This window comes from Canis lupus, chromosome 3 (genome assembly GCF_003254725.2).
Source record: "Canis lupus dingo isolate Sandy chromosome 3, ASM325472v2, whole genome shotgun sequence".
Taxonomy (NCBI): domain Eukaryota; kingdom Metazoa; phylum Chordata; class Mammalia; order Carnivora; family Canidae; genus Canis; species Canis lupus.
The window spans coordinates 29453272-29465706 of record NC_064245.1 but is presented as its reverse complement, the minus strand read 5'-3'; the positions used below and the strand labels follow the sequence as shown (position 1 = coordinate 29465706).

General features: G+C 49.3%; 1 protein-coding gene across 3 annotated transcripts in view; it reads left to right on the top strand.

The window, feature by feature from the left end:
- The first annotated feature begins 5958 nt into the window (after positions 1–5958).
- The window catches only part of PDE8B (phosphodiesterase 8B), a 265665-nt gene continuing 259188 nt past the window's right edge, over positions 5959–12435 (top strand). The window contains exon 1 of one of the 3 annotated variants that reach the window (XM_035714326.2): positions 5959–5973. Coding sequence is in view for 2 of the 3 variants with exons in the window: in XM_035714325.2 (XP_035570218.1) it covers positions 6871–6906 (36 nt within the window). In the remaining variant the exon portion in view is untranslated. Of the gene's footprint in view, positions 5974–6776; positions 6907–12435 lie in introns of those variants that run through there. The other 2 variants (XM_035714325.2, XM_035714324.2) reach the window with 2 other exon arrangements.

Here is a 12435-nt window from a genome sequence, read left to right as displayed (position 1 = left end):
TCACAAATTTATAATTCCATGTCTGGAGGTTGAAAGGGAAGGGTTTTATATCAGAGTCCCTCCAGGAAACAGACGAAGGCTTGTACTACCCGAGTGCGGGCAGGTACAAGGAAACCCACTGCAGGGCTGATGCAGGATCCACACGCTAGTGAGAGTCCAGAAGCTGTTATCACCTGGAGGCTGACAGTAACACCCTTAGCACAGGCGATACAGCAAACGTTGGAACTTGGAAAGAGCCCTGTGCGCCGTGGAGTCCCATAGCTACCGCCCACCTTCTCCCCCGTGTTGATGCCCCACAGGGGCTGAAGCCAACCGACTGGAAGCCAGAGGGCAAGGCATGCATTGCTGTGTTCTGTACAGGGCCACCTCCCAGGGCACAGGGCACAGGGAAGGGAGGACATAGAGTCCATCTGGAAGAGCAGACAGACAGATTCCAGCACAATCCTCTCTAGCTTTAATATTTCCATGATTCCAAAACAACCCAAAGTGCAGAAAGCCTTCATTTACTGTGTTGTTGTTCTCAGAAATGTATAAAGAATAAGAAACACAGGGAATCGGTTGGCTAGATAGATGAATGGTGGATGGTGAAGGCGTCTTTGGCTCAGACAGTCCATTAAGTAGTAACTCAACCAGGGACTAGGCTGGAGTTGTTCACTGTCAAATCCTCAAGGCCCAGCACTGTGTCTGGAGCCTAGTATACCCCCATCAACGTTGGTCTGAATGAGGTGACAGATGAAACGCCGAGAACACGAGTGAACATAAAATGTACATCTGGGAGTCTTAGGACAGGAAAATCCAAAGTTAGGGTCAGGAGCTAACATTCTTGGACCTAGGAGAAGCAAGGGATGACAGTGTTTGTTTTTCTGCCTCTGGTACCTTTTAGGTCGCAGTTTCTAGCACCAGCCAGGGAACACAGGCCATTTCATGGTCTTGAGAAATAAAGAATAGTCGTTTTTTCAAAAACAATCTTTCCACCTTTTTTAGTCACTTAAAAGGACACCATTCTAACTACTACAACCCAATTAATTCATCCATTCATTCAGCGAACATTTACTGAGTGCTTATTTTGTGCCTGGGAATCCAGCACCAAGTTAGATGCAGACTCAGCCCTTAAGGAGCTTAGTCTGGCAGGAGCTACTGACTTGCCATCGGGAAGGTCCAGTGGTTGCGGGAGCGCCGGCCACTGCGGGAGAAATAGGCAGACAATCCCGGAGGAGGTCTCGGCCTAGGTGAGTTGAGTCCTGAAGCACTTTCCCACCTCTTTGCTTAGTCTCTGGTACCCCACTACCTCCTCCACACACTACCCCCAGTGAGTAAGAAAGTAGTTAGTAAGTAAATGAGGCGTAATGCCAATTCCTGAGGTGACATTTTTTAAAATTGGAATTCGATTTGCCAACACATAGTGTAACACCCAGTGCTCATCCCGTCAAGTGCCCCCCTCAGCGCCTGGCACCCAGTCACCCCATCCCCCTGCCCGCCTCCTCTTCCATGACCCCTTGTTCATTTCCCAGATTTAGGAGTCTCTCATGGTTTGTCTCCCCCTCTGATGTTTCCCACTCAGTTCCCCTCCTTTCCCCTATAATCCCTTTCACTATTTCTTATATTCCTCATATGAATGAGACCATATAATGTTTGTCCTTCTCCAACTGACTTACTTCACTCAGCATCATACCTGAGGTAACATTTTGATTTGAATGCATTCACACGAGGGCCAGAAGCCAATCTGTGGGCACAGGTAGAGGGTGCAGTCCTTTCACAGCCCAGAGAAGAGGAGAGGACAGGTAAAGAAGGGAAGCAGAGGGCCATCTAGACAAACCTCACTGACCCCAGAAAGTGGAGGAGGGTTAGTACTATTTACCTTTAACTCTTTGCAAACAAGTGGAAAATACATGAGGAGGCTTGTTTGTTTGCTTGTGTCTGCACGTTTATTTTCTAGCGCTAGAAACCGTGAGGGTACAACAGTCTTGCAGGTGGTATTAGCCACCTGCATGATCCATACTAACTCGGATCCCCCTGATTTACAAAGGTGCACGGCTGGCTTCAAAACATGGACGATTCTTTTACAAAATTGCTTCATTCCCAGAGGTTTTGTTAATTGGGACATTTCTTGTCTTTGAAAACAAGTTGGCGAGGAGGGGTGGAGTGGAGGGGGCAGCAACAGAGTGTTGGTCAGGATCTAAGGGCAATGGTTTTTTAATTTCTCTGTATCTATACTTTTATATCTATATTTTGAAAAGCCTACTAAACTTGTAGGAATTCGATCGAAATGCATTTTAATTCTTAGATAAATTTAGAAAACAGAAGTATGTTTTTAAACTACTACCTCTCCCCATCTCATTTTTTAAAGGATGAAAAACCTTCCAGCCCTGGAAAGTTTTGCTGGATGAAGTGTGAGTGCGCATGCGTGCAGAGCTGTCTTTCATTTTCTGAAAGAACTTTACTTCTGTTAGGAAGTAACTCTCCATTGAAAGTGTTGAGTTTTGATGTCCTTGCTTGGAAAAAGGCTGGAATCAACCTCTAGCTAGAGGGCAGGTTATCTTACTTGCCATCTGCTGGAGTCTCCTTCTCCAATCCTCTCAGTGTTCACCTCTTGAAGCTCCTCGAGGCTGGATCCTTAACTCTCTTGCTGAGTGCTTCTTCTCATATCTGTGTATTGATGATGGCTGGGTTTGTAGCTCCAACCCAAATATTTCCCACCACCTGCAGACCTGTTTCCTCTTATCAACTAGACATCTTCCTGTGTGTTCCACGTCCTCAGACCTAACAGATTCAAACTGCTCACTTGAGGTGCTTGCACTCACCTCGCAGCACCTGTCTTAGCGAGAGGTACTGCTTCCAGGAGTCACCCATTCACAGTTCATCCATTACCAAGTCCTATTCCATTCCCAAGTATCTTTCTTGTTCTCCCCCTCCCCTCCATTCCTAAGGCCAGTGCTCTTCTTTAGGCTCTCCTTAGCTCCTTCTGGATTGTTATATTACCTCTGTATTCCTCTTAGTCTTCTCAACCCCCAAAAACTTAGTGACTAATGGCCTACTGTTGACCAGAAGCCTTGCTGATAACATAAATAGTTGGTCAACACAAATTTTGTCTGTTATGTATTATATACTGTATTCTTACAATAAAGTAAGCTAGAGAAAAGGCAGTGTTAAGAAAATAATAAGGAAGAGAAAACACATTCATAGTATACTGTACTGTACTTAGTGATAAAAAATCTATGTGTAAGTGGAACCCGGCAGTTCAAACCTGTGTTTTTCAAGGGCCAACTATGAAATTGAGCAAATTTGCTTCTATTTAGAAATCCCTTGATCGATTGATAGGTATATTGGGTGTAGTGTAAGTATCAGTGAAGAGTGGGAGAGGTTCAGCTCTCAAACACACTTAAAGGAATGTATGGCAGCCACTTGACGCTGTGTCCTCTCTTCAGATACAAGGGCAAGGCTCTCATCATTAATGCTTATGACTTCCTGCTAATAAATAATATGAAGAGATATTTTATTGATAACACTGAACTTCCCAGTCCACATTTCCTCTTTGCAAATTTGTAATTCCAGGCCACGGGGCTAGCACCCATTCCTATGATAACTCGCTTTTCCTTCTCTTTTTGTCTTGAGCTATCCTGAGGGGAGGGATCCAGGCTGGAAAATGTATGGACTCAAAATCTGTAGGAGCTGTGTTTGGTTCCCTAAGAGGAGCTTTGGTTGATTGTATCTGAGGTTGCAATATTATTAGGAAAAACTGGGGTGAAACTACTAGTGAAGGAGGGAGGCCACAGATGTTAGTGACACTTGTGGCCTCTCGGAGTCTGTTCCTCTGTTGTCAGGAGGACAGTTACATACTATTTATGTATTCCCTTGGTTCAGGATAGGGAGGGGTAATGGGATGATGCTATGCCAATTAGATGGGAGAATTACAAAAGGAGTTTAATACATGGGCTGCCAATGACGTTGATGATCATGAAGCGATAGACTTAATATCTTCAGAAATTATCAAACACTGGTGGCACCTGATTGTCCTGATCTTTCATACTGTGGCAATTACACGAGCACCAGCTTGTCAGCAACATTATCTTCAGTCTTGAATGACCGGTGACATGTTCAAAGGACCCTAATCCTGCTAGACTCGAACTCTGTGCCTCTGGTTTCTTCCCTTCTTTTTTTTTTTTTTTCTCGCTTTTCTTCTCTTTCTTCTTTCTTTCCTTCCCTTTGTTGCAGTTCCACTTCCTGCTTTTTCTGCCTCCTGTCCTTTCCCTCTCCTTCTCCTAACTTCTTTCTTTTTCTTCCTCCCTTCTCCCTCCTCTTCTCCTCTTCTTTGAAAATCATACACCACACCGTAATTCCCTTAAAGGTACATGACAAGAAATGTCCAGGGGTTAAGTGTCGGGTTCGATTGTGCAGCCAGGGTGGGATAGGAAACCTTGAAACATTAGGCATCCAAAGATGCTTAAAATCCAACAAATGGGTGCAAGCCCTCCAAACTCTGGCTGATACTTTTGAGATGCCATCTTATTTTATGCAATATTTTGGGAACTGTAGACAACCTGCCGGCTCAGGCATGTGCTATATGCAGAGAGCCTGCTAGGACTTCTTGAGCAGCTCTTCTGGAAAATCCCCACATTCACAGGGGAAAATATGGTTTTTGTTTTTCTTTAATAAATAATTAGAAAGAGATTCAGATGAGTTAGTGTCTTTGCTTTTTCTTCATTGTCTCTTTGTTATTAGTTTTCTTCATTCCTGTTTTTCTTTTAATTTATTTCCTTTTCTTTCTGAAAATGTGTATTTTTTGCTTGGGTCAATTTACCTTGAGTTTTTCAAAGCATCTTTTTACCTGCTGGGTTATTTTTTGCCTCAGACTTTCTTCAGGTTCTTCTGTTGCTCTACCCCCATCTCAGTCTGAAATTGCTCTTTCACCTCTTGAGGTCTTTGCTGTTTTGCTTTTCCTTGTCTGGACAGGGCTTGAAAAGGAGATGAGTATGACATAATGATGGACTTCACTGCCAATTTAAATGACCTTAGCCCTTCTACCTTTCGCCTCCCCTTTTGCCTCACTTTTTCATCTGTGGAAGGAGGAAGTGTGTTAGTTTTGCTATTGTGCATAACATGTTACCACAGATTTACTGGCTTCAAACAGCACACGTCTCAGTTTCTGTCAGAAGTCTGAGCATGGCTTCACTGGGTCCCCTGTGTTCGCTGAGGCCGTAGTCTCATCTCACTGTTTGACTAGGGAAGAGTTCTCTTTCAAACTCTCTTGGTGGTTGCCAAGACTTAGTTCCTTTTAGTCTGTTGGACTAAGGGCCTCAGTTTCTTACTGGCTCTTGGCCAGACGTACTCTCAGTTCCTTGCCACATGGGCCTCCTCAACGTGGCTCTTCGCTCTATCAAAGCCAGCAAGAGACAGTGTCCCAGCAGGGCTATTTAATATAAGCACTGAAGTGACATCCTGTCACCATTTGCTCCGGATGGGAAGCAAGTCACAGGGCTTCCCCCTCACTCAAGGAGAGGGTATTCCATAAAGGTATGAACACCAGGAGTTGGGGAAAACTGTTAGACTCCACACAGAGAGGAGTGCTTTTGAGGGAAAACCCTTTGAGCTCCTTAGAAAAAGACTATAAAAGCTATATTCATACCGCTGTCATGCCTTATTGTTGGCCTTTATAGATTATGGCTAACTCCAAAACAATAATGTTTGTCTTTCTGTGTCCCCATGTCCTATGGACTAGTTTCATACGATTTGTTTTCCTTTTCTGGCATTAGAAATCTCATCAGCCTCTCTGGATGAGAAAGTCAGCCGGAAGAGATTGCTGTTGTTGATCTTGGTTTTAACTGGACTGACTCAGCCCTGTGGGCAGCGGAGAAAGGGAAGGTGCTCTCTAGGTCTTTGTTAGAAATCCCTCCACCCTGAAGTTGCTAGGTATGGGGCAGGTGTGATCATAACCGCAAGCAAGAAGCCAGGCTTATTTACAGCTGGAGCATTAAAGTAGGTACAATTAATTGCTTTTTAAAAATGCCTGCAAGCTTCATAGTAGTATCTGCCCAGACCTTTGATTCCAGCTCTTCAAACAGATTGGGGGGGGGGGGGGCAGAAGGGGGGCAGCACCTTTGGCTTGGTCCACGTTTGATCCACTGCTGGTGAACTGTCTGCAGTAACTACGACTGAGGGATCATCCTACCCGCCCTCCGGCCCCCCAGCGCAGACGTAACAGGGTGTCGTTTAGATATTCATTTGAATACAGGAGTTCTTCACTTTGAGGGCGAATCATATTTTATTTATTTATTTATTTTTATTGATTTATTCATGAGAGACACCGAGAGAGGCAGAGAGCCAGGCAGAGGGAGAGGCGGGCTCCAGGCGGGGAGCCCAACGCGGACTGGACCCCGGCCCCGGGGTGCCCCTGGGCCGCAGGCGGGCAGGTGCTGCAGCGCTGGGCGCGCCCGGTGTCCCGATTCATTTCTTTATGCTACGTTGGGCGTGTTAATAATGCTAAGGTCTCTGATCTTAGAATCTCTTTAAAATCGCACCATACACGAATTTGGTGCAGAATGAGGCAAGTCGGCTTCTTCAGTGTTTTCCTGGCGGGCGCGAGCGGGAGAGAACGGGCTGTGGGAGCCCCGGTCTCCGGCAGCGCCCGGCGGTGCTGCGCGAGCGTCCACTGCCCTCGGGCCGGGCGCCGGCCAGTTATGGGGGGCGCCAGGCCGGCTCGCAGTCGGGGCTCCGCCCCCGGGAGGGCGCTAGGACCCAGGCACCCGCCCGCCCGGGGCGCGCCCGGGGAGCGCGGGCTCTAAGAGGCTCAGGCGCCGGCCGAGGCCCCGGGACCGCCAGACCCTCAAGGGCCGCGGGGCGCGGAGCGGGGCGGCAGCCGTGCCCGCCGCCTGCATGGAGCACACGCGCTGCCCGCCGGGCGCCCGCCAGGTGAGCCCCTCGCGCGCCCCCGCCCCATTCCCGGCCTCCCGGGGGCCCGCCCGCAGCACCGCCGGCCGCCGCGCCCCCCGCCCCTGCTGCACCCCCAGCCCCCCGCGCCCCCGCCCCTGCTGCACCCCCAGAGCCCCGCGCCCCCCGCCCCTGCGGCACCCCCAGCCCCCCGCGCCCCCCGCCCCTTCTGCACCCCGAGCCCCCCGCGCCCCCCGCCCCTGCTGCACCCCGAGCCCCCCGTGCCCCCTGCCCCTGCTGCACCCCGAGCCTCCCGCCCCTGCGGCACCCCCAGGCCCCCGCGCCCCCCGCCCCTGCGGCACCCCAGCCCCCCGCGCCCCCCGCCCCTGCTGCACTCCCAGCCGCCTGTGCCACCCCGCACCCCCTGCCCCTGCTGCACCCCGAGCCTCCCGCCCCTGCTGCACCCCGAGCCCCCCGCCCCTGCTGCACCCCGAGCCCCCTGTGCCCCCCGCGCCCCCTGCCCCTGCTGCACCCCGAGCTCCCTGTGCCCCCCGCGCCCCCTGCCCCTGCTGCACCCCGAGCCTCCCGCCCCTGCTGCACCCCCAGACCCCCGCGCCCCCCGCCCCTGCGGCACCCCCAGAGCCCCGCGTCCCTGTCCCCCGGGAAGCCACCCCCCAGTAGCCCGGCCACCGGGAGCAAGGCAGGGCGTCCTGCGCAAGAAGCCCCCGCGCCCTCCCGCGGCGCCCCGGCCTCCGCGACGCGGGGCATCCGCTGTCACAGCGCGGCGGCTCCGGGACGGTGCCCGCGGCCACGCACAGCGCGCCTGAGCTTCAAAGCGCCCGCCTCCGGTGGGGGGGACGGGCCGTGGGTGCCAGGACTGCGCCCGCGCCGGGCGTAGGAGGGGGCGGGTGGGAGGCTTCCGCAGGCGGGGGAGCCGCTCCGAGCCGGGGCCACCGCGGGCGCCAGGTGCCCCCCAGTGCGCCCCGTCGCCAGGACCGAGGAGGCGCGGCCCGGCTGGTGCAGGAGATGGGCGGGTGGGCGCCCGCAGGTACCCCACGACCAGCCCCGCTCGTCCTTTCGGCTTCAGAATTGGCCCAGCTGGTTCAGTTTGACGCCGGTCCCCGCGGCCAAGTCGCCAACCCCAGGAAGAAAGGCCGCCGGGCAGCCGGCGGGCGAGGGCGGGCGGGTTGCGGGGGAGGCACCCCCGCGGCACCTGCTGCGGCCGCCCCGAGGCGTGGGCGCCGGCCCCGCGGGCCGCGGGTGGCACAACCTGAAGCTACACGCCCGGTACCAGCCTAGAAGAGACACTCTAGGCGGGTGTCAAGACACCCAAGACACCAAGACACACTGTTTGGTCTCCCCGACCAAAACATCGACACAGGCCGGTGGAGGCGGGGAGGCTGAGGACTCGCCCTCCGGGATGTCATTACCTGAGATTCATCACCTGCCCCTCTGACCTCCAATGAGCTATTTTAACTTTGCTCGGTTTTCCAAGAAGCAGAAACGGGAGAATGATAACCCGGCAGCAGTGGAGAGAGCATTCACTGGGAAGCCAGTCCTGGGTTCCAGCCTTAGGGTGACACTGACCAGCTGTGAAACCTTGGGGAAGCTCCGCAAAAGCCGGGACTCAGCCCCTACAATAAGCTCAGAAAGAAGCTTTAATCCTGGGGCCCACTGTAGCAGCAAGATGCCAAGCTTAGCCTACAAATGCTCACTAGTGCTTTGCATCCTGCTTTAGACTTGGTTCCCAGAGCATCCAGGGACTGAAGAGGTACTGGATCAGAATGGTGGGTGAATCGTGGGTGAATGGAATTTTAATTGCAGTCTGTTTATAGAGGCACACAAGTCTCTTAGGCTTAAGGTCTGTGGAGATAAGCCCGGTTGGTTAATACTTACAATGCACTGGGTAGGACTTCAAATAGAAAGTCCCGTTTAAGTTAGAGTGTGGTCACGTGGAAGGCCCTTTCTGTGCATTTGAAAGACCCTTGCTGTCAGTACAGTGTTTCAGAAACCAGAGGAGGAGAAACCCCAAGCTGATCCCTCAGCAGAAGAGGGCAGGTGTGCTGCACATCTAGTGCAGGTACTTTACGTTAACCCTGATAAACACTTTATTTACCTGGGGATGGACTCTATTGTTATTAATTCCTCAGAAAAGCAGTTTATCGGTTTGGTAATGAAATAATGAAATTGTCTTTAGAAGCCACATTAAATATTAGAACACCTAACGTTGCTAAAGTTTATTGGGATAAGCACTGCTTTAAAAAGTTTGTCTTTTTATTTAATTTCAGGAAGGGAAATGAGCAGAATGACTTATTATGTTTTCTTACTATATATATATATTTTTAAAGAGGTAAAAGAAAGCATAAGCAGATACAACACAAACTGCAAGAAACCTTGTTTCTTCCGGTTCGAGAGATGACTAGCATCTTCATTACCATGACCATAATGGTAAATATCTGCTAAGCACTTACTATGGGCCAGGCATCCTTCTAAGCACCTGATGTACATGGTCTAATGTAATCTTATCAACACCTTTGGAAGGAAGCTCTATTATTTCTTTCAGTTTTTATAGGTGTGAGAGTGGGAACTTCTGGCCTGAGATCCTACAGCTGGTAGGTAGTAGAGTTGGATCACCTACTTGGGTTTATTTACAATGATTCAAGCAAAATGCAAGAGAGGGTTGGGAGGGCAAAAAGTGTCTACCAAATGTCAGGTACTAGATACACCTCAGTGCATGGAGATTAAGAGACCTTTCATGAGGGCTGATTTATTCTTTTTCCCTACTTTTTATCAGGATGCTTCTATATAATATGATTTGGGTATTTTGTCATGTGGACCAAACATGTGAACTTTTTTTTTTACATGTGAACTTTTTTAACTATGTAGATTTGAGATTATGGATGAACCATAATTTATTTAACCAGTTCCCGTTAAGTGGGCACTTAGATTATTTCTGTATTTTCACAATCATACATATTGCTAGCATAGTGTATCTTCTTATTTAAATATTTCTGCTCATTTGTACAGATATTTCTGGTCAGTAAATTCCTAGCGGGAGAATTGCTAGGTGAAAGAGCATGCTTACCATTTGATAAGTACTTTTTGATAGATATTGCCAACTTGCCTTCACAAAAAGAAATATAATTTTTGGTTTGGAGTCCAGTTCTTCCGCTAACATGTTTCTGGGCTTTGGTGAGCCAGGAATCTGAATGGGCCTCACCTGTATTATTTGTAAACTAGAGGTGGTTACAACTTGTTGGTTCTAAGGTTGTTTATGCAAATATGTGCAATTAGAGGTTGAACAAATGAAATTATACATATGTGAGCATTTTTACCTACAAAAACAAAAATGTAATATGGTTTCACCTAATGGCACATGAAGTCCTCATGTTTTTGGTAGTCTGTCTTTTCTGAGGCTGTATGAGGTGAGGGGAAGCTAGCCTATGCTGCAGTCATAGGCTAGCTTAAACCTCGGTGGCTTAAAAAAAAAGTTTATTTATTTCTTATATTATATGACCAAAGCAGGTTAACAGAGTGCTCTGCCCCACATAGTCACTGAGGGAGCCACGCCGACAGGAGCTTTGTCATTTGATAACTGCGTTATCTGGAACATACTGTCTTCCTGGTCCCAGGGCAATAGAGGAGGAGAAGGACCATGAGTAATTAACACCTGCCGTTAAGGGCCTCAGCCCAAGAATGAAGCGTTTTTCTTTTATTTATGGTCCTTTGGTCACGAGTCACAGGGACCTCACCCCAATGGAGGGAGGGTAGAAAATGTTTTCCTATGTCCAGAAAGAGGAAAGGGTATGATAAATACCTAGCGTTGTGTATTAGTTTGCTAGAGCTGTCATGACAAAGTACCACAGGCTGGGTGGCTTAAACAACAGAAATTAATTTTCTTACAGTTCCGGAGGCCACAAGACCTACATCAAGATGTCAGCAGGGTTGATTTCTTCTGAGGGTCTCTCTCCTTGGCTTGTAGGTGGCCACCGTAGAGGAGGAAAATAATTTTCCCTCTGTCTTTTTAGATTCTTGGCTGAGACCCTGCCCCCTGAAGTAAAAAAACAGATCTACAGTAGAAAAACCCGTTTTTAATCATGTACACATACTTACGCACAACCCGGGGCCCCACAAAGAGACTTGTCAAAAGGTGGCCACGTGATTGCAGCTTATATAGTATCCTGAGTTTAAGGAAAGGGAAAGGAGTCTGGGGTTTCCAAGGGGAAAAGGCAATTCAAGGGAAGGTAAGAAAGGTGGTTGTTTGGTAAACAAAGGTTGCCCTGCCCATAAGTCTTTCAGAGGAAAGTTCTCTCCAGTAGTAGCTTTCTTCCTGGTACAAGATCCCTTTCTCATGTAAATTCCCCGTACAAAAGGCTAACTGCTACTCTGTTTTCAGACCTTTTGTGTCTTGCAGTTCCTTAAGAAATAATCCGCTCAAAATAATCCTTATGCTAAAGAGGCATATTTTGGGGTAGCGCATTCTGCTCCCCTTCACCATTTTTTCCCTGCATCTTCACTTGATCTTCTGTTTGTCTGTGTCACAATCTCTTAAAAAAATTTTTTTAAAAAGATTTATTCATTTGAGAGAGGAAGGTAGAGAGATCAAGCAGGTGCATGTGCGCAGGGGGAGGGGCAGAGGGAGAGAAGACAGAGAATCTCAAGCGCTCTCCCACTAAGCACAGGACTTAAGTAGGGCTTGATCTCACCACCCTGAGACCCTGACCTGAGCCGAAATCAAGCATTCAATGCTTAATCAAGTGGCACGCCCCAGAATTTCTTTTTGTAAGAGCATAAATGTTCTGTATTGGGATCCAGCCTAATAAACTGGGTTAATGTTGATGATCTCTAAAGGCCCATCCAAATATGGTTACGTTCTGTGGTGGGGGAGGGGCACTAGAAATTCAACATAATTCAACCTATGGGGAAACAAGTCAGCCCATAATCCACTGTCTTGGTCACTGTGGCCCATTCTGAGGTGCAGTCACCCTGTTTTTGCTTGAGGAGGCCGGAGTGTTTCTGAAGCCACATCACAGAGCCACCTGTCTCTCCACTTCTCATCCTCGCCTACTGACCAACCCAAAGTGTTGTTTTTCTGAATTCCCTGGGCATTGTTTTAAAGTGACCCCGTGTGATTACTTGCATCAAGTAAGCTTTTGCTAGTGACATTGGATTTAACGTGAGACAGTGGCTGTGGGTGAGGTGATGAGCACGGTGGTTGAAAGCCTGAATCCTGAAGCCGGCTGCCTGAGCCCTAATCCCAGCCTGCCCCTTACCAGCAATGTTCCCTCGTCTGTAAAATGGGAAGAATAGTACTTATAGGGTTAGCGGGGGAACTAGTGAGCTAAAATATGTGAGTGTGTGGCACATACCAGGGGATCAAAGTGATGGCCTCTATTCTGTGCGACTTCAGGGGTTTCTGGAGCCCTTCAGGCACAGTGTGATGTCTCCGACTGCACCCTCAGGGCACAGACAAGCCAGAGGCCTGCTGCTTGAGCTCTGGGGCTTCCAGGGAGGCATGTGTGCCTCGGGAGGAGTGATCATGTGAGCACCGTAAACCTCCCAATAGCTCAC